Source organism: Phaeoacremonium minimum (genome assembly GCF_000392275.1).
Source record: "Phaeoacremonium minimum UCRPA7 unplaced genomic scaffold PA7_03_scaffold_560, whole genome shotgun sequence".
Lineage (NCBI taxonomy): Eukaryota > Fungi > Ascomycota > Sordariomycetes > Togniniales > Togniniaceae > Phaeoacremonium > Phaeoacremonium minimum.
This window is the reverse complement of record NW_006921462.1, coordinates 36,139-56,973: the sequence shown is the minus strand read 5'-3', so window position 1 is coordinate 56,973 and position 20,835 is coordinate 36,139. Positions and strand designations below refer to the sequence as shown.

Genomic DNA, 20,835 nt, shown 5'->3' with positions numbered 1-20,835 from the left:
TGTGCCTGTGTGCCCCTCCACGCCGTGTGACTAAGGGACTTGCTGCCACACTGAACACTGGCTCTTTTCAGTGTATTTGTTGAGAAGAGCCTCAGAAAAGAGATGAATCAGGTGCTTCATGTGACTTGATTCTTGTTACACACGCTTGTACAGACCAAGAGGAAGTCTATGGCAGTGTGTTCACCTTTGAAGGCTGCTTAAGAACTATATTCTAGGGTTTTCATCATGACGGCTGCTTCCGTGGCTGAAGCTGAAGCCCAATGGCGGACCCAGGTCGCAGCCATGAGAGCAGCAATAGCTGAGCTCAAGCTACCCTCCCAGGCCCCGAACGGAGACAGTTACATGGATGATGATGACGACGATTATGACTACAGTTCCGGGAGTGGCGGTCATGATGTCTGGGATTATATCTCAGATAGTGAGCTTGACGAGCTTGGATTTGACAGTGGAGATCTAGCTGATGGCACTGATGGCGATGCTTCTTACGGTGCAGCATGGCTGGTTTCAAGATGTTCAGAGATTGCCGGACGGAAGAATGGCTTGTCAGCCGACGCATTTCAAGATCAGATCACAGCCGCCCTGGCATCCTCCCAGCCCGAAGACGAACTCCAAGTGCTCCTCACCGACATTGTTGGGTTTGATGACCTGGACTTCATCATTGAACTTATTTCTCATAGGAAAGAGATCACCTCATCTTTGTCAAATGGTCAATCCACAGGACAATCTACTGGGACCAGACTCTTAAGTAAGGCCGAGAGAGATGAGGCTCTCCGCCGAGAAGATTTCAGGCACAAGAATGCTGCTCTCGGACCTGCCACGGCCAAGGAACCAGTATACCCGCACGTGTACACAGACTACAAGGCAGGGAACACGCTCAGCCATGCTGGCAAGAAATATGCCCTTCCCACTGGCAGTGAAAGATTCGAGCGCGAAAAGTATGAAGAATATTTCGTACCAGCTGGCAAACCTGGTACACTGGGGCCCGGGCGACAACTTGTAAAGATCGAAGACATGGACGGGCTGTGTCGCAGGACGTTCAAGGGATACAAAACCCTCAACCGCATGCAAAGCCTGGTTTATCCGGTAGCATACAAGACAAGCGAGAACATGCTGATTTGCGCTCCCACTGGTGCTGTATGTTTCTTCTTACCATCTCAATCTGTCACAAGAAATTTCAACTGACCTTGATTAGGGTAAAACTGATGCGGCCATGTTGACTATACTTCATACAATCGGCCAATACTTAACACCGAGTCCAACAGAAGACCACCTAGCAACAGATTTTGCAGTAGACATTGAAGACTTCAAAATTGTCTATGTGGCCCCTATGAAAGCCCTTGCTGCTGAAATCACGGAAAAGCTGGGCAAGCGTCTGGCCTGGTTGGGAGTCCAATGTCGTGAATACACCGGAGACATGCATCTCACCAAGTCGGAAATCGTACAGACGCAAATAATTGTTACGACCCCTGAGAAATGGGATGTCGTGACCCGAAAGGGAACGGGTGATACGGAACTTGTCCAAAAGGTTCGGCTCCTAATCATTGATGAGGTTCACATGCTTCATGACGAGCGCGGTGCTGTCCTTGAGTCTCTTGTGGCACGGACAGAGAGACAAGTGGAGAGCACACAGTCCCTGATTCGGATTGTCGGCCTCAGTGCAACTTTGCCAAATTACATCGACGTGGCCGATTTCCTCAAAGTCAACCGATATGCGGGCCTATTCTATTTCGATGCATCCTTTCGTCCCGTTCCACTAGAGCAGCATTTTCTTGGTGTCAAAGGCAAGCCCGGCTCCAAACAGTCCAGGGAAAACTTAGATATAGTGGCATTTGAGAAGGTCCGAGAGATGTTAGAGCAAGACCACCAAGTCATGGTCTTCGTACACTCTCGAAGAGATACCCTTCTCACGGCAAAGATGCTCCATGAAAAAGCCGTTGACGAGGTTTGCGTGGACTTGTTCGATCCCAGCTTCCATCCGAAATATGAAGCCGCAGTACGAGATATGAAATCAAGCAAGGCCCGGGAACTTCGAGATTTAGTACCCAAAGGTCTGGGAATTCACCATGCTGGCATGGCTCGATCAGATCGTAATATGATGGAGAGACTCTTTTCAGAGGGAGTTATCAAGGTTTTATGCTGTACTGCGACCCTTGCTTGGGGTGTCAACCTTCCCGCCGCGGCAGTTGTAATCAAAGGCACTCAAGTGTACAGTGCCCAGGACGGCAAGTTCGTCGATCTTGGCATTCTCGATGTTCTTCAGATTTTTGGTCGTGCCGGACGTCCTCAGTTCGAGGATACCGGTATCGGTATGATTTGTACGACGCAGGATAAGCTTGCTCACTACCTTACGGCTGTGACAAACCAGTTGCCCATCGAGTCTAACTTCTCGAAGAAGCTAGTGGACAACCTAAACGCAGAAATTTCTCTTGGAACAGTCACATCGATACCGGAGGCTGTGGCATGGATTGGATATTCCTACCTCTACGTACGAATGAGGAGAAACCCAATGGCGTATGGGATTGACTGGGTTGAGTTCTCCGAGGATCCGACTCTGGTGCAGAGACGTCGTCAGCTTGCCATTCAGGCTGCGAGAACTCTTCAGAAGTGCCAGATGATCATCTACAATGAAGCGACGGAAGAGCTCAGGAGCAAGGATATCGGACGCATTGCCAGCCAGTACTACATTCTCCACACCAGCATTGAGATTTTCAACGCAATGATGCGACCTCAGGCCACCGAGGCCGACATCCTGAAGATGATTGCAATGAGCGGCGAGTTTGACAACATACAATCTCGTGATAACGAAAGCAAGGAGTTGTCGAGAATGAAAGAGAACGACAATATCGTACCATGTGCGATCGATGGAGGCATCGATACTCCTCAAACAAAGACAAACATCCTTCTCCAGGCGTATATCTCGAAAGCTCAGCCGGAAGACTTCGCCTTGACTAACGATCTCAATTATGTGGCTCAACAAGCTGGTCGTATCTGCCGGGCATTGTACATGATCGCTCTCAACCGCCGATGGGGACACCAGTGCCTCGTCTTGCTCACCTTGGCTAAATCGATTGAGAAGCGAGTCTGGCCATATCAACATCCTCTCCACCAATTTGATCTGCCCAAAACCATTCTCAATCAACTTGACGCCAAGGAGGCTCTAAGCATTGAATCGATGCGGGACATGGAACCAGCTGAGATTGGTGGTCTTGTCCACAATCACGGGGCTGGAAAAAACATTGCAAGGATCATTGACAACTTCCCCACGATAAGTGTGGAAGCTGAGATAGCACCACTGAATCGGGATGTCCTCAGAATCAAGCTGTTCATCTACCCTGACTTCCGCTGGAACGACCGTGTTCATGGCACTTCTGAATCTTTCTATATCTGGGTAGAAAACTCGGAGACTTCAGAGATCTATCATCATGAGTTTTTCATACTCAATAGGAGGAAATTACATGATGAGCATGAGCTCAATTTCACAATCCCGCTCTCAGATCCTTTGCCAAACCAGATATATGTTCGGGCTGTCTCCGATCGCTGGCTAGGAGCTGAGACTGTCACTCCGGTATCCTTTCAGCATCTGATAAGGCCAGATACGGAGAGTGTATATACGGATCTCCTCAACTTGCAGCCTCTTTCGATCACTGCTTTGAAGAACCCCGGTCTGGAGGAATTGTATGCCCAGCGCTTTCAGTTCTTCAATCCGATGCAGACTCAAATCTTCCATACTCTCTATCACACATCCGAAAATGTTTTGCTGGGCTCGCCAACGGGTAGTGGCAAGACTGTCGCTGCTGAACTTGCAATGTGGTGGGCTTTCAGAGAGCGGCCAGGTTCGAAGGTCGTCTACATTGCTCCCATGAAGGCTCTGGTACGGGAGCGTGTCAAGGATTGGGGTGTTCGCCTAGCAAAGCCTCTGGGACTCAAACTTGTAGAGTTGACCGGTAAGTTCCCCTATTGATCTCTACTATTCCATACTAACAAATACAGGCGACAACACGCCTGACACCCGGACCATCAAAGACGCAGACATTATCATCACTACACCTGAGAAGTGGGATGGTATATCTCGAAGCTGGCAGACAAGAGGGTACGTCCGTCAAGTTAGTCTCGTCATCATCGATGAGATTCATCTGCTTGCTGGGGATCGTGGCCCAATTCTTGAGATCATTGTGTCCCGTAAGTTATTCTCCTAAGCTTCACCACGAAGGATTATTGACGATTCGAAGGTATGAATTATATCGCTGCATCAATCAAGAATTCGGTACGACTTCTGGGAATGTCTACCGCCTGTGCCAACGCCACGGATCTTGGAAACTGGCTCGGCGTAAAGAACGGGCTGTTCAACTTTAGACACTCTGTACGACCTGTGCCACTGGAGCTCTATATCGACGGGTTCCCAGAGGTCAGAGGTTTCTGCCCACTGATGGAGTCTATGAACCGTCCAACTTTCTTGGCAGTCAAGAATCACAGCCCCAATAAACCCGTCATCGTTTTCGTCCCGTCACGAAGACAGACACGTTTGACTGCCAAAGGCCTTATCAATTTTTGTGGCATGGAAGATAATCCTAGACGCTTCTTGAATATGGACGAGGATGACCTGCAGCTCAATCTTTCTAGGGTGAAGGACGATGCCTTGAAGGAAGCAATAAGCTTTGGTATTGGTCTTCATCACGCCGGTCTTGTAGAGTCAGACCGCCAGCTGGCAGAAGAGCTGTTCCTGAACAACAAGATACAAATCCTCGTGGCAACAAGCACGCTTGCTTGGGGAGTTAACCTACCAGCTCATCTGGTTGTCGTTAAAGGCACCCAGTTCTATGACGCCAAAATTGAAGGATATAAAGACATGGATTTGACTGATGTCCTACAAATGCTTGGCAGAGCGGGACGACCCCAATTTGACAATTCAGGAGTGGCTCGAATCTTTACCCAAGACTCGAAGAAAGACTTCTACAAACACTTTCTTCATACAGGATTCCCCGTGGAATCCTCGCTCCATACTGTGCTTGACAACCATCTTGCTGCTGAAGTTTCGGCAGAGACGATTGTCACGAAGCAGGATGCGCTCGATTACCTTACTTGGACTTTCTTCTTCCGAAGACTACATAAGAACCCATCCTACTACGGCTTGGAAATTTCGGCAGAAGAGCACAATAGCATGACGGCTCAACAACTTGCTAATGATTTCATGATCGAGATGGTCGACAAATCCCTTGGAGAGCTCGCACAATCAAAGTGTGTCGAAGTCTACCCCAATGGCGATGTTGACTCTACTCCCTTGGGCAAGATTATGAGCTACTACTACCTCTCGCACAAGACCATCCGGTATCTAGTACGTCACGCGAAGGCGAAGGCGTCGTTTCTGGACGTCTTGTCGTGGATGTGTCGAGCGACTGAGTACGATGAGCTTCCCGTACGCCACAACGAGGATCTCATCAATGCCGAGCTATCCAAAAATCTGGCCTTTCCCGGGACGTCTTTTGGACTGCCAATGTGGGATCCCCATGTGAAGGCATTCCTTCTATTGCAGGCACACATGTCGCGTATTAACCTACCTATCACTGATTATGTGGGTGATCAGACCAGTGTGCTTGACCAGGCGATCCGTATCATTCAAGCATCCATTGATGTCCTGACGGAGCTCGGATATTCATCGAGCGCCCTGGAAATGATACAGCTTCTTCAGAGCATCAAGTCTGCTAGATGGCCAACCGAGCCCGCAGTCTCTATCCTGCCAGGGATCATGGAGGAGAGGCTTGAAAAGCTAGAGAACCCTACACCGCTGCATAAGCTCAGCTCCATGGGTCAAGGAGGGTGGAATAAACTGGCTAAGGACTTAGGTGTTCCACATTCTCAGCAGCAGCGCTTCACGAAGGCCCTCTCTATGCTACCGAATGTCAAGGTGTCGGTGGACGATATCACGGCACTGTCTATCACAGTCAACCTGAGGCGTCTAAACCCAGTCGTGGAACGCGAAGCACGAATATATGCTCCCAAGTTCCCCAAGCCACAGACCGAAGGCTGGTTCGTAGTAGTTGGACACATTGCAAATGACGAGGTGTATGCGGTCAAGCGAGTTGGCTGGAGTGCAGGAGCTGGCAAGACCGTTAGCATTGGGTCGAAGCCGTCTGCTCGAGCTGTCATTAAGCTCCCAGATGCGGAGAACAGGCAGTCAAGGAAACTCGATGTGATGGTGGTGAGTGATGGATATGTTGGGCTACAATATCAAGTGCTTGGAGTTGACATCCCCGAGCCGCCGACGGTGGATGACGATGTAGACAAGTCGAAGAAATCAGCGGCTGTAGGCTCATCAGGAAGTGCCTGAGTAGAGAGTAACGCAAGTACCCGGCTTAGACGTCTATGTAGACGGAACACTTTAGAAAAATATTAAGTTCATGTGAATGTTTCTGTTATGATTCCAAATTGAATATGGGTATCTCTAAGCGATCTAAATGTGCTGTCCTAACCCCAAGATGCGGTCTTCTTTCGTAGTCATCTAATGACAATGGCTGATGCTATTGTAAGGATTATCAATAGGAGACGAAAGGCACCATATCATCTCATCCCTATACCGTCTTCACGCTTGATGAAGAGAAAAGCAGGCATATACTCGCTTCTTGGAGTAGAGCATAATAAGATATCATGATAAGACTTTGATGGCTCAGCTGCATCAGGATCCATCTCCCAAGTACCGGTCCAAGTCAACGCGGCCAAAGAGCTGCTGCTGTAATTTCTCGGTCTTCTTTCGGTCCTCCTGGGCCATCTTTCGAATTTTCTTCGCATCTAGTTTCTGTGGCTTTTCCTTTTTCTTGGGTTCGAAATCCTTAGGTATCACCACACCGAGGCCGAGCGTGTCATCCTTTGGCTTTACCTTCAGTGGGAATTGGATGCCTTCTCCCGAAGCACCCAAGCCTTGCCGACCATCGGGATTCCAGCCGTAAGATTCCAGATTCCTCAGACCCATACGAGTGCGGTCCAGAGCCGATGGTGGATGCGAGTGGGTGAGACACACTTGGTGGGCCAACGAGGCTTCGTGATGCGACAGTGAGCTTGCGATGCTCCCGGAACCATCATCTCTGGCCAAAGGCTTCGACGATAGTGGCAACTTGCATACTGCGCAGAGTTCAGGCGCTACACTCTCACTCTCAGCTTTGGGCTGATTCTGGTTCTTCGGAAGCACTAAGTTTAGGTACAAATCGCTTATTGACTTTCCTGAGGCAATCTTCGGGGCCTGATCTGTGGTGCTGAGCTCGCCTGTAGAGGCGCGCACGAACTTGATCTCTTTGCGCTTCAGGCCAGAGCCGAAGGGCTTCTTATGGTGAAGTGGAACATCATCAAAGTCGTCATCTTCGTGGTCTGATGCCATGTTGGCATGCCTGTGAAGGCTCTGTCCAGAAATTTTAGGTTGGCTGGCGGCGCATTTCGAGGTTCGAATATGCTGAGGTTTATATGGAGAATCTAGAAGCCTTTAGAGGTGCCTGGATTGTGACTGGATTGATGAGGCTCAAGAAGCTTAGGTACTGCCACGGCCCCACGCCACCGTTGCGTCACCCCTAGTATGGCCCCCTGTAGGAGCTTCACCTCAGTGTGTCCTCTGGTGCCTGAATCTGCACACCATCTAATATGGGATGTAGGAAAAGTCGACAACATTCACCGAATAACACGACCACCCACAACAAACAACTTGCCGTTAGCCTAGAGATGGTATAATACACGTACATCAACTCTCATCTTCTAGCAGCCACCATGCCGCTTCAATTCATCCGGGGTTCCATCGAGTACGGCCTCCCGGCGTGGTTTCCGGAGCCATGGCATCTCCTCAAAATTAGCACCGCCGTCGCGGCCTTGGGCCTGGTCAAGTGGTACACCAGCGGCGCGAGGAACACGACCGAGAGGAACATGTACGGCCGGGTCGTAATGGTCACCGGCGGCACGTCCGGCATTGGCGCAGAGGTGGTCCTGGATCTCGCAGCACGGGGCGCCCAGATCATCCTCCTGACCCAGCTGCCACCGACCGACCACTTCCTCGTTGAATACATCGACGATCTGCGGGCGAAGACCAATAATGACATGATCTATGCGGAGCAGGTCGATTTGTCTTCACTGCACAGCATCCGTCAGTTTGCGACGAAGTGGATCGACAATGCGCCGCCGAGAAGATTGGACATGGTGATACTCTGCGCGGCGACGCTCACGCCGCCGGGCAAGAAGAGGACAGAGACGCCAGAGGGTGTGGAGAGTACGTGGATGATCAACTACCTAGCAAACTTCCATCTGCTGGGGATTCTAAGCCCGGCGATCCGAGCACAACCGTTCGACCGCGATGTACGCATACTCATGACGACGTGCTCCTCCTACATATCATCGCCTCCTCTCAAGGATGCGCACGTTGCCCTGGAAAAGAAGGACTGGTCACCAGGAAGCGCCTACGGAAGCAGCAAGCTGGCGCTGATGACTTTTGGGCAAGCGTTTCAGAAGCACTTGGATGCATACAAGAGACCAGATCAGTTACCCATGAATGCTCGTGTGGTATTTGTCGACCCTGGACTGTCGAGGACACCTGGGATGAGGCGATGGCTCACCCGCGGCTCGCTATGGGGCTTGTTCGTTTACCTGCTGTTTTACTTCTTCTCTTGGCTCTTCTTGAAAAGTCCAACTATGGGCGCACAGTCCGTCTTGTTCGCTGCCATGAGCGAGGACCTCGGACGAGGAGCTGGCGGAAAGCTTATTAAAGAATGCATGGAAGTCGATCTAGCAAGGAAAGATGTGAAAGACGACGAAGTTGCCAAGAAGCTCTGGGAGTCGACCGACAAGCTCATCGAGAAAGTAGAGAAGCAAGCCGCCCAGAAGAGAGCCCTGCAAAAAAAGGAGCGTGAGCAGCAAGAAAAGGAAGACAAAGAAGCTGAGAAGGCCAAGGAGGTCGAGGCTCTAGTAGATACTATCAAGAAAGGCAAGCAAAAGGAGGCGCAAAAGGCAAAGGCCAGAAAGAAGGTCCAATTTGGAGGGAAAGCGGTGCCTTGATAGATTTGATTTTGAGCGTAAATAAAGTCTAGGCATTCAACTGGATCAATGACATATACCGGCTGACATGCGGTTACATATGAGCTCAAGGGCATATCGCAATGGCAACCGTCGTGAAGCTCTCTATGAGCCAGAAGTGAGATGGGCTTAGATAGCAATTAGACGACTTAGTTGGGGCAGCAGCTCGCTGCGAAATCGCAACCCTCGGCTTTGCCTGCCGTTATGGTGGGGTATCTACTACGAGCACTAAATGCAGGTCGACCACACGTGAAGATGACGACAAGCAACAGCCGCGATACTTACAGGTTACAAGTATTCACAAGGAAACATATCACACACTTACACATACATCTCTCTTATTACGCAAAGAGGGATTGCCAGCCAAGCCTACAAACGCCCCTCAACCTTCGAATGGCTCACTCACAAGGGCCAATGGGCCCTCCTCTCGGCGCATTTCCGGCAACAACAATAGCACCTCTCCAGGCGGCTTGGGAGAGGCATACAGTGCATCTGCACAACTCATCAAACCGTCATCCCGTCTTCTTCACAGAAAGACTACGAAAACCGTTGGCCGGACTTCAACCAAGCAACCCTCACAGCCCTGTGGCTCATGGATACGTCTACCAGGATACTCAGAGAACGACAGACGGAAAAGCTGCAAAGTTATGAGAATCACTCGGGACTCAGTATGAATGAGTGGTAGCAGGCATTACGAAAGGCAGAATAGAGGATCTACGCCTAAAAGGGGACAACTCTCAGATCAAGCGAAATGAAAAAGAGAACAGGCAATGATGAATTGCTTGCTTATATCATCCTAACTGCTAAGTGAAGAGAGAGCAGAACTGCCAATTGGGGAAAGACGAGGGTATCGACAAAGGAAATATCGTCTGGTGAGGTTTCCTGGCTGCTGTCTGATATATATATGTGTTTCCAAGACAAGCCGCCGGTTTTCTCAATCCTAGATAGGACTAATACAATAACAAAGTCGAAGAATTTTGTGTGTTTTGAAGCCTCAAACTCAACCATGACGCCGTGATATACTAGAGGAGTCTGTACTCCTCACATCATGTCTTCACGGCCACAATAATCGAGACGATGATCAGGACCAGCACCAGTCCGAGCAAGCTCATCAGCTTGACGTTCTTCCACCACATCTTGCGTTTCAGGCCCCTACTACGGACCCGAAACTCACGCGCGCTCCCGCCCAGGCGATCGGTCTTGTCAACAAGGAGATCAATGCGCTCGCCTCTCTCCAGCAGGCCTTCGATATTGCGGGTCATGATGCCGCGGACATCATCAATCTCGCGCTGCACATTAGTGATGGCATCGTCCTTGCCGTGGCTGGTGGTCCCGTACTCGATCATCAGGTTCTTCAGCTCGCCGTTGAAGCTACCGGCGCCGTAGTTGGGCATGTCGGCGAAGTCGGTGCTGTCGGCCGGGTAGCTACCGAAGAAGCGCTTGCGAATCTCGAACAGGAAGCCGAAGGGCACGCGGCGGCCAAGGGCGGACTCCGCAATAACCAAAAATGTCAGGCCGCCGGCGGAGGAATACTCGCCATGGTCGGATGGTGCCTCGGAGATGTAGTGAATGTGATTGTTGCCATGGGTGTAGGTTAGCTTCTGCGGAGTGCTGTGCTCGATCTTAGGTAGAATAATCGAGGCGAGCGAGGACGTCTGCGATGAGGCAGATGTGGTGCATTCTGTCAGAATTGTTGTGTTATGCGCTATGCAGGCACTGCGTAGGGTGGCATGGTCAGCTTGTCTGGACTGTGATGATGGGGGCCATGATCGCCATTGCGATGGTGTCTTACTAGAGCAGCGGCGTCGACGGAGTTGATGAGGAGGCCATCTTTGATGGGGCTCATGTACTATTAGTCTTTCGAAGACTTCTCGTCTTTAGTTGATGTAATTGAGTGATCGTTGAGACAAGCTCTGGTCGCAGATGGCGAAGAGTAGAGGCCTTGTGTTTCGCGAGTTCCAGGTAGCCGCGAAAGCAATCAAATGCAGGACCTCAGCCAACGCATGATGACGAACGTCTTGGTGGTGGAGTAAACCGCCCTGTCCCGCCTGTAGGCCATCCCTGCCACGGTCCCTCTGGGGTACCCGCGGAGCGGATCATTCAGGGCGTCCGGCGCAATTTGACGGGCCTATCATAGCTGACATCAATCTTTTTTTCGATATCAAACCTACCTAGCTCTCTCGTCCAGACACACCCACGGCAGCGCACCATCACTGGGCTCGAGACATCTCGACAGAACTCAGTATGGTTCCACGGCCCAACGAACACCGCCATGACGTTGCTCAGGATCTCCTGGTTACCTAGACAATGCGTTGTTCGCATCAGCAAACGGGCTAAATCCCAGGCGCCAGTTGCGTTCCGGAGGGTAGCCGATAGATCAGTCAGTCTTGCTTCTACTCTATTGCGAATGTCTTTCACTAACATTGTTTCTCTTTAGTATCAGGACTTGCAGCTTGGTCGAATCCGCCAAGATCTGGAAGATGGGACGCGATTCAAGTTTAAAGGGCGATCGAGGAGACCAGAGCACCGAAAGTACAACTTGTTCAAGAGTCTGGTTGATGGACGCTTACAACAGATCCTGACCTTCTTGTCAGGCCCCGGAAACGACAATCTCCTGGCATTCGGCATACTTAGTCAACATGTTCTCGACAAGGAGGCGCGGTTGTTCCGGCAAAAGATTGCCGAAGCCTTCGAACTGGCCAATGTTGAGGGCAAAATCGGGAGGACCGAGAATCCTCTCTTTTGGAACTTGCGGAATGCATTCATTCGTGGAGATGCGAGCGGTCTCACCAGGGAGTTGAAGCAGGCATTCCAAAGCTTTGCGCTACGTTCAAGACTTCCGCCAGCCGTCACCGCCGCGCATCAAAAGCTTGCAGATTTTCGATTCCCATACGAATGGTATCCAGAGACCAGGATGATGCAACGTACTGTACACCTACACGTGGGTCCTACCAACTCCGGAAAGACTTATAACGCCTTGAAAGCGTTGGAGGCGTCCAATACAGGAATATACGCCGGGCCACTGAGGCTTTTGGCTCATGAAATCTACTCTCGATTCCAAGCAAAGAACCGGCGCTGCGCTTTGATCACAGGAGAGGAGCAGCGCGTTCCCGATGGCGACGACAGCTACTTTTCCAGCTGCACTGTTGAGATGACACCTTTGAACAAACGTGTAGATGTTGCCGTCATAGACGAGATTCAGATGATTGCAGATGATGAACGTGGCTGGGCTTGGACTCAAGCATTTCTCGGTGTCCAGGCCAAAGAGCTCCATGTTTGTGGAGAAGAACGATCTGTCGACCTCATCAAAGCATTGTGTGCTAGAATAGGGGACAAATGTGTTGTGCACACTTACAAGAGACTGAGCTCATTGCAACCTATGCGAGAAAGCCTGCAAGGTGACTTCCGAAATTTGCGGAAGGGCGATGCTGTCGTTGCTTTTTCCCGGGTTGGTCTTCATTCCCTGAAAGCTGGCATCGAAAAGGCCACGGGCCGAAGATGCGCCATCGTCTACGGCTCGCTGCCTCCTGAAACAAGAGCACAGCAAGCCGCGCTATTCAACGACCCCGACAATGACTACGACTATCTCGCCGCGAGTGATGCCATCGGAATGGGTCTGAATCTAGAAATCAAGCGCGTGGTATTTGAGACTGCCACAAAGCATGACGGTATGCAATATCGCACCTTGCATATACCTGAGGTGAAGCAAATAGGCGGCCGAGCCGGACGATATAGGACAGCTACACAGGATATGAAGGCATCGGCTGGCACATCCCCGCCAGCGGGATCACCTGCAGCAGTCAAATGGGGAACTGCTGGCTTTGTGACCACTATGGAGGATGAAGACTTGAAAGTCATTCAACGATCATTCTCGACCGATGCTGAACCATTGAAAACGGCAGGCATACTTCCACCAACGCGCATTATTGAGCGCTTCTCGTCATATTTCCCACCACAAACTCCATTGAGCTTCATGCTTCTTCGACTGAAGGAGCTTGCAAAGATTTCTAGCAAATTCCATTTCTGCAGAAGCGATGACATGATTGAAGTTGCCGACATCATACAACCTTACCCGATGAGCATCAGTGATCGCTGCATCTTTCTCTCTGCCCCTGTTACATTGCGGGACTTTGGACAGAAGGAGGTTTTGAAGGCTTTTGCTAAATGCGTGTCCGACATGTCGGGCGGCCATCTACTGGACATAGAAGAGATAAACCTCGAAGTCTTGGATGCTGACCGAGATACTTTCCCAGGCGGCTCTTCGCTATACCTGCGCCATCTGGAAGCTCTCCATAAGTCTATTACGCTATACTTGTGGCTGAGCTACAGATACTTGGGGATCTTTGAAAGCCAACATCTTGCATTTCATGTCAAAGGACTGGTGGAGGAGAAGATTAATGATTATCTAGAGCACCTGAACTTCGTTCCGGAGGCGAGACTGCAGCACGCTCGCCGAGCAAGACAGATGGCCGAGCAGAGGCGTGTCAAGCAAGAGAAGGTGTTCCATGGAGAAACCCCCAGCGACGATCTCCCTCATCATGAAGGCCCCGGAAATTGGCAAGAAGAGGGCCACGAGGAGCCTTTGCTGGAAGATCCGGAGGAAGCTCAAACGGTTACTCCGTCCAGCGAGAGGACCTCAGGTATCATCTCCACAGACAGTAACCAGGATCAGACGCGAGCTGGGGCTCAAGTCTAGGTCACAATCTAGCAGACACCGAGTTATTTTGTAACGATATCTGTACATCACTGAGCATGGTTTGGAGTATGGATGTTGGTATATACCTGGTTTCCCGACTCCTGATACGGACATTTTAGAATGTATAATATGATATAACGATCAATTAGCATGTCACAGTAGAAAGGCAATGCTTGTAACAAAGATTTTAGAAAACAAACTCAAGGGATCACAAACCTGTCACACTAGGCTAGATATTAAGGGGTTCGCGAGCTGGTGGCGTTGACAGGGGCAGTCTATATGTTTATCGCTATTGCGGGGTGCTTTCGACCGGTTCGTAACGGCAGCAGGCGAAGACCATGAGCTTATGAGATCATAGCATGACCCCACCATAGCTTTCCGACAGGCTCGGTGCAAGCCAACAACTTTCTCATCTCTGGTCAACATCTTCAACTTTCAGGTTATCTTTACCAGCACGACCGATTCAAGATGTCAACCGATCCAGATCCACCGGCTGGCGCCACATCTTTCATTCCCCTCGAGGCGAATCCCGAGCTGATGAGCACCTTGCTACACACGCTCGGCCTCAGCACAGCTCTGCAGCTGCACGATGTCTACTCGCTCGACGACCCAGAGATGCTTGCTTTCATCCCGCGCCCGGCTCTAGCACTGCTTCTTGTCTTCCCGGTCTCTGCTATCTACGAATCGCAACGTTTGGCGGAAGATGCGACGCTGCCCGAGTACACGGGCAAGGGCGAGGGCGAGCCGGTGCTCTGGTTCCGCCAAACGATTCGCAATGCTTGCGGCTTGATGGGCCTGCTACATGCGACCGCGAACGGTCCAGCGCGGGGCTATGTTGGTAAGTACTAATAAAATGACACCTCGTTCTTGTTAAAAGAGGCGGATACTGATCTTGCGCCCTATAGAGGAGAACTCTGATCTCGACAAGCTCATCAAGAGCGCCATTCCTCTCGCGCCGGCAGAACGGGCCAAGATCCTCGAGACGAACAACGCCCTCTCAAAAGCGCACCACTCGGCCGCCAGCCAGGGAGACACTGCGGCCCCTGCGGCGGAGGACGACGTCGACCTCCACTACGTGTGCTTCGTGAAGACCGAGGACGGGACGCTATGGGAGCTCGATGGCCGGCGCAAAGGCCCTCTGGCCAGGGGTCAGCTGGAGAGTAATGAGGACGTGCTGAGCCAAAAGGCGCTGACTCTGGGCCCGCTGAAATTTCTGGAGCGGGAGGGCGGAGACATGCGCTTCAGTTGCGTTGCTCTGGCTGGAAGCCTGGAATAGGATTAGAAGGCTCGTAGGGCAAAGTGACGGCATCATAGGGAGCATATAATGGAGTTCTGGGCATGAATGGTAACATTGAAAGTCGCAGTTCATATGAGAAACAAGACGGATGAAAGTGATATCGTAGGCGTGCTATAAGGCTATCTCAACCATATACGCATGTACTTCTAGGAGTTGTTGAACTATTCACTTGTCCGTAATGGCATAAAAGACGCCGCCGTGAACCAAGCTCAAGCAGGATGTGCACAACCATTGACCATAGTGATACCGCAGCTCTTCACATACTAGCTCATTCAAGCCGAGTCACTTGGCGTGGGAGACGGGGATATTTTCTTGTCGAGGTTGGTCTCTGAAGCAGTGTTGTGTTAGCAACTCTGCTCCAGGACTAAGTATAAGCCAATCCCAAGGGCGCAGCCCTTACGCTTACTTGTTTGCTTAAAAGTAGGCTCTGTTGTTGACCGTTTCCTGCGGAAGTCCTCTGGCTTGGGGTCATACACGTCCGGGTCCTCGCCGGGCTTCGTTCCGCGCTTCTCTGCAGCACTGGCTCGTCGGGGTGGTCTGGACTCGCCTTCCATGAACTCGTTTAATTCCTTGTCTGAATCATGATGGCACTCCTGGTCAACTTCGTTGAGTACATTGTCTAGAGAATGCGGCTCTTGTGCTTGTGGATTGCTGATTTTTGCAGCTTTCGAGGCGTCCTCTTCTGGCTGTATGGCTGGTTGTTCTGGCTTGTCTTCGTGCTGGACGAGCTCTTTCGAGGTCTTCGATGTTTGCGAAGAAGGCATTTTGATTGAGGGATAAGACGGAAGAGAAAGGCTGAGATGTAGACTAGGATATCTTGGGTATCGCGGTAGGGATGAAGCATAGGATATCTTGTGAAATACTACCTAGGTCGGTAAAATGCTTATGGTGTTGAGGAGAGAGAGGCGTTCACTTCACGCGAACAGAGTGCATGTCATATCATTTTGTTGACTTTCCTGGTTTTATTCATATGTCATTGCTCCTTCCTGACCCGTTGGGCAAAGTATGGGAGGTCTTAACGCTCTTTCCTTGAGTGACTGGGTTACATGGAAACAGTATGGTAAGTCTTATAACTATGCTTGATACACCTTTCAACGTGCCTTTGTGAACTAGACTTGACTGAAAAGTCTTGGGGCTTAGCGAACATCCCGAAGTAAACAATATTCCGCCTTGTCTAAAGGAATAAGAAAACATCACATAACAAGTGGATAGCATGGCGGGAAGTAGCGACTTGGTGTCAACCTGGAACATGGACTGCCTGGTCCCTTACTGTGACCTATGAGAACACAGTCTTAAGTTGTCTGATGGCTCGTATAAGTCCCACTGGCTCACTCTCGCACGTCCTTGCGCTGTCATGTGTCAAGAGCTGGGGCGTCACATACACAACGGCGCCAGCGCTTTTAGATAAATGAGGAAAAGGCCAGGCGCACATGGACTGTCAATGCAAACGGAATGGGTTGCAGGAGCATCGCTCGTTGACACGGTAGGCTCTGTGGGAAGCCAGCGTTGGCTCGAAATGGACTGCGCACGGCCGCTGAAGATGTTAGTGCATCGACCGTTCCTACTAAAGAACAAACGACGCTCGGATTGCAAAGGTGGATTTAACCTAACAGGCAACATTGATCCGCTCTGGGTGTTCTTGGGAGGCAGTTTGAATCCTTTGCTTTGACCAAGCTCGCAAGTTGGCTGGTTAGCCATCGAGTCTTGTTATCGTACTCTATCACACTGTCACATTACGGATGAGACCGATCCTGGGAGAGCGCATCGTACCTGACATGAACCATGCTGCATATTCGGCAGGCGTAATATAACAGGGCAGAAGGCATATCGGCAAATACTGACTGGGGGCGATGGGAATATAGGTCATGCCGAACCAGGAGTAATTTTTGACAGCCAAGATGAGGTGTGGGTGGATGCTTGATGCGCTGATATCTGGATGCCACATCATTTCGCCATCTCTCTGCCTACTTTTTGATTGTTTCCCATCGGCCCCTCATGCATCCCGTCCCGCACCCTCCATGCTGGCCCTTTTTTCATGTATGGATTCATGCATGTAAAATACTCCTGAAAAGATCGACGAGGAAGATGGTCTAAGCTTGCGAAGACTAGACTATCGATCAGTCAATGATAGAGACGGGTTGGCGATCTTTTCTGAGCAGGGACCATACCTGCTCTAGCTGGTTATCTCCAGCTCGCGATTTGGCCGAGTCTTGTCCAGATGTTGGCATCGTGTGCTGGGGAACCTGGCCAGGGCAATACGCGGCGCCATTATGATCTTCACCGGGGCCCTCCAGGATTGCTTGCTGGAAGGCGTTAATGGGTGGTAGTGTCATTACCCCTGGCCTAAAGCTAGACTAGGGGGTATTGCCGTACTCAGTAATACACCAGCCTCAGAAGAGTCGCTCCACTTGGTGTTAGTCGTTAATCTAGTGATTGTGAGCTACTGCTGGGAGACAGGACCATCCTCGCAGATCACTCAGCTGAGGTCGAGTTGGCGCACCGAAAAGAGGTCGCACAGAATGAGGCGCAGTGGCAGGCTCTGGGTGATCTGGACATTGAGTCCTTGTCATAACCTTGGTATATCTGCCTCTTCGTTTGTTTCTTTCTAGTAGCTATGCTGGGTGAAGAAAGCACCAATGTAAAATGCCGTAGCCGATTCCCGATGGCGCATGCTGTCATACCATGCTACCCTAAGGGTCGCAAGCGTTTGTAGATGTCATCTTGGTTTAAATTAAGTAGAAGTCAGCCGTCGCTTTTGTGGTCCCGCCGCCGGACTACCGTTTTATCGCACTTGTGTGTCTATCAGTAGCTAGTGACTTTGCGTTCTCATTTGGTGACACGACCCAGGAAGCAATACGATATGCTGTGTCTGGCTCGAATTTTTTGTGCCATCAGCAATTGTGTTTGCTTGATCTGCAAAAGGTTCTAGAATATGAAATCTTCCGAGTTTAGGGCTGTTCTTGCCCGATCCAGCTTCGCACGTCGAGGTGTTATTCCGGATGTACTCTTCTCAGCCCATCACTCTTGAGATCATCACGCTCCGCACGGCCCTGTTCATGGCAGGAGCCCTTGGTGGAGAATGTCTCGGAGGACACCCCAACATATCGAAGGTGTCGAAGTCTTCTGGTGCAGGTGAAGAGTGACTAGCCAGGTAGTGTGCAGCCACCCTGCCTACCCAAGTTCGTTGCCAACTTGCCATCTCGCTGTGATGAAAGGCAAACAGCATCCCCACGGCTCACGGCACCTTCATTGTCCACCCGAGACAATATCCCGCAACCTTCTAGTTGTAACTCGCCCTCAGGGCATAAGCCATCCCGCCTCGTTCTAGCCTGGACCTGCATGCCGTGATGTTCAGCCGCTCTCTTGATAGGGTGGCTCATTAATGTTCCTGTCTCCCCGTCCCGGCGAAGTGCGCCATGGGCCATGGCTTGCGTGGTGACTTGTTTTTGCAGCTCTCCGGCTGCACGTCTTGCTCCGCATGTCAGTGCCCGTGCTTCTGCAGCAGTTGGGGCCTGTCTTTGCCTGGGTCGGGGTACCCTGTCTCTCCATACATTTCTTCGCGCGGGCCACCCCTGACAGACCAATAGCGTAACAGCCCCTGTATGCACCTAAAATGCCGTCTTGCGCCTCGGGTTCTCAACTCTTTTGCGGTGCAGTCCTCTACCATGCAGTAGTGTAAATCCACGCATAGGATGGCGGCGCCGCTGATGGTTGCGTCAGTGGAACAGAGGACAAACGCACCTCTGGGCTTGTTGCGACCCTGTTTTGCATCTTTGCTCCGTCCTCAGAAAAGCACCAAGCCGTCATCCCTCGCAGTAGCGCGTCTAAGCAACAGACAGCTGCCCCTCTGGCCCCCCTTCCCCATTTTGCTGCATAAGATAGACAAATGTGCCTACATACAAATGAGGTAGGCACGTATGGCAGCTCCTTCCCAGCCTTAACACGGCTTGTTTCCCGGTTGTATTAAGTCCCCCTGCTCCTTCCGTTTCCATATCTCTTGTCTTTCCCGCTGTCTCATATCTTGACCGTCCTCCCGGAACCTGTCAGGCTGTCTTCGGCCTCACCCTGTTTCTTTGTGTCTTGTCTTACGTTGGCGGCCCCAACGTTCAAGCTGTTAATACTTCGAACCCAACTCGATCTTTCCTTAGACTGTGTTCACTACTCACTGAACAGGCCCCTCTGGATTCACTATTCTGGCTGGTGAAACGATCTTGTTCTGTCGTATCGTCGTCTGCTGGAACCTTTCTAGGATTGATGGCAAACAGGACCCAGTGCAATGGGTGTCTTGAGCATCTTCTCGAGGAAGCCCGAGAGAGACAATGGCCATCTCATGAAGACTCAGGCTTATGATGCAACATCAGCGTCACATCCTCCTGTCAGAGGTATGTAGGCATTGATACATCTTGTAGAGCTATGAACGTATTCTAACCGTCTCAGGAACTTACCCAGTTGCGGGGAACGGCCCCAACGTCTTAGAGAACCTGTCCAAGTCACAGTCTCGTTTGGGTCGATCTCAAGTTTCCCTCAACCATTATGAATCAGCAGCACCTGCCCCTATTGTCCCTCGCTATATTGAAGAGGGACATCGGCCCAATAGCGCCCCAAATGGGAACCAATCCACTACTCAACGCCAAGGTTTCTTAGATCGGGCGAGGAGAGAATGGGGTCGAGGAGCATCATCACCAGGTCGCCAGTCAAAATCCAACTCTCCAGCTCCCGGGCCACGCCGGAAATCTCTAGATTTCCGAGAGTCCCAGCAAATGCTTCAAGGACTACCTATACCTGTCAATCCTCCCTTCGCTCAAAATCGCAGGGATTCTCTTAAGAGTAACGGGGGCAAGACCTTCGTGGATATTCTCGATGCTCAATCGGAGATCAGACCGGCCAATTTTCGCGGTCGCATTCAAGCTACTGGTGCGCGGGACTATGGAGAGGATGTTGCGGACCGGAATATCCCTAATAATGGAGTTGACTCCGAACTGTCATACCTACAGGCGTTTCACGCCCTTTCGACACCAGACGATCAACGACATCAGATGCTACGAGGCGATTCAGCGCGACTGAACACAAAGGATCTTCGAACCCGTGGCAAGCCGCATATGGATACCCAACAGCATGGCTTGCTTGAGTCAGGTCTTCGAACAAAGTCATTAAACTCTTCCAGCCACTATACTTTCCCTAAAAGGACGTCGTCTCATATTCCACATTCTCTTCTTCTCAGGGAGACTGTACCACCAGTGCCAGACTTGCACAAGAGTGCGGAAGAATTGAAACATGGTCTCCGACTTGATACACAGAATCTGTACACCTTGAGCAATGGAAATGCAACAGCCAACATGTCCCGTGGACGCACACGAGCAAAGAGTTTCCATAGTGGTCTCATGGTTCAAAATGCAGCTCATCCCGACCATCCCAAAAGAGACCAACATCCGCCAATGCCTGAAGCTGCATCGCAGCTTAGAGCGGATAAGGGACCGACTCTAAACATGACTCCAAGAAGTCCCTTGGCATCCCACCCTGTAAATTTCATCACGAATAAGTCGTCTGATCTTCAACAAGATTTAGCCGTAACGTCACAAAAGGGGAAGCGCTCGTCTTTACCCTCTCACAGTCGGGAGGGAAGCATATCAGAGCATAGGAGGAGTTTGTCAACTGAGGTACATACCCTTCGCAAAGAAGTTTTAAATGACACCCACACCTCGCCACCCAAGCCTCATATAGCGAGGCAAAACATGCACTCCCGCCAATCTTCTGCTGCATCATCCATTGCAAGCCGGGAGACTGCCAATAATCCAACCCTTTT

At 50.9% G+C, this 20,835-nt stretch overlaps 7 protein-coding genes across 7 annotated transcripts; 4 read left to right on the top strand and 3 right to left on the bottom strand.

Annotated features, from left to right (window-relative positions):
• Window positions 1-225: 225 nt before the first annotated feature.
• Window positions 226-6,325, top strand: UCRPA7_7890 (putative activating signal cointegrator 1 complex subunit 3 protein; the record flags this gene model as incomplete). The annotated part of the gene is made up of 5 exons (XM_007920410.1): window positions 226-635; window positions 747-935; window positions 1,032-1,134; window positions 1,193-3,944; window positions 4,536-6,325. The coding sequence occupies 5 exons, from the start codon at window positions 226-228 to the stop codon at window positions 6,323-6,325; spliced, it is 5,244 nt and encodes a 1,747-aa protein (XP_007918601.1).
• Window positions 6,326-6,670: 345 nt separating this feature from the next.
• UCRPA7_7889 (putative g-patch domain-containing protein) lies at window positions 6,671-7,366 on the bottom strand (the record flags this gene model as incomplete). Its single annotated transcript, XM_007920409.1, has 1 exon — window positions 6,671-7,366. The coding sequence occupies one exon, from the start codon at window positions 7,364-7,366 to the stop codon at window positions 6,671-6,673; it is 696 nt and encodes a 231-aa protein (XP_007918600.1).
• A 380-nt stretch (window positions 7,367-7,746) lies between these two features.
• UCRPA7_7888 (putative retinol dehydrogenase 13 protein) lies at window positions 7,747-9,021 on the top strand (the record flags this gene model as incomplete). Its single annotated transcript, XM_007920408.1, has 1 exon — window positions 7,747-9,021. The coding sequence occupies one exon, from the start codon at window positions 7,747-7,749 to the stop codon at window positions 9,019-9,021; it is 1,275 nt and encodes a 424-aa protein (XP_007918599.1).
• Window positions 9,022-10,085: 1,064 nt separating this feature from the next.
• On the bottom strand, window positions 10,086-10,771 carry UCRPA7_7887 (putative vesicle-associated membrane protein 725 protein; the record flags this gene model as incomplete). Its single annotated transcript, XM_007920407.1, has 2 exons — window positions 10,086-10,694; window positions 10,757-10,771. The coding sequence occupies 2 exons, from the start codon at window positions 10,769-10,771 to the stop codon at window positions 10,086-10,088; spliced, it is 624 nt and encodes a 207-aa protein (XP_007918598.1).
• Window positions 10,772-12,418: 1,647 nt separating this feature from the next.
• Window positions 12,419-13,735, top strand: UCRPA7_7886 (putative atp-dependent rna helicase suv3 protein; the record flags this gene model as incomplete). Its single annotated transcript, XM_007920406.1, has 1 exon — window positions 12,419-13,735. One exon carries the CDS (start codon window positions 12,419-12,421, stop codon window positions 13,733-13,735), a length of 1,317 nt encoding a protein of 438 aa, XP_007918597.1.
• A 468-nt stretch (window positions 13,736-14,203) lies between these two features.
• On the top strand, window positions 14,204-15,011 carry UCRPA7_7885 (putative ubiquitin carboxyl-terminal hydrolase protein; the record flags this gene model as incomplete). The annotated part of the gene is made up of 2 exons (XM_007920405.1): window positions 14,204-14,573; window positions 14,641-15,011. The coding sequence occupies 2 exons, from the start codon at window positions 14,204-14,206 to the stop codon at window positions 15,009-15,011; spliced, it is 741 nt and encodes a 246-aa protein (XP_007918596.1).
• A 293-nt stretch (window positions 15,012-15,304) lies between these two features.
• On the bottom strand, window positions 15,305-15,796 carry UCRPA7_7884 (hypothetical protein; the record flags this gene model as incomplete). The annotated part of the gene is made up of 2 exons (XM_007920404.1): window positions 15,305-15,360; window positions 15,439-15,796. 2 exons carry the CDS (start codon window positions 15,794-15,796, stop codon window positions 15,305-15,307), a joined length of 414 nt encoding a protein of 137 aa, XP_007918595.1.
• Window positions 15,797-20,835: the final 5,039 nt, after the last annotated feature.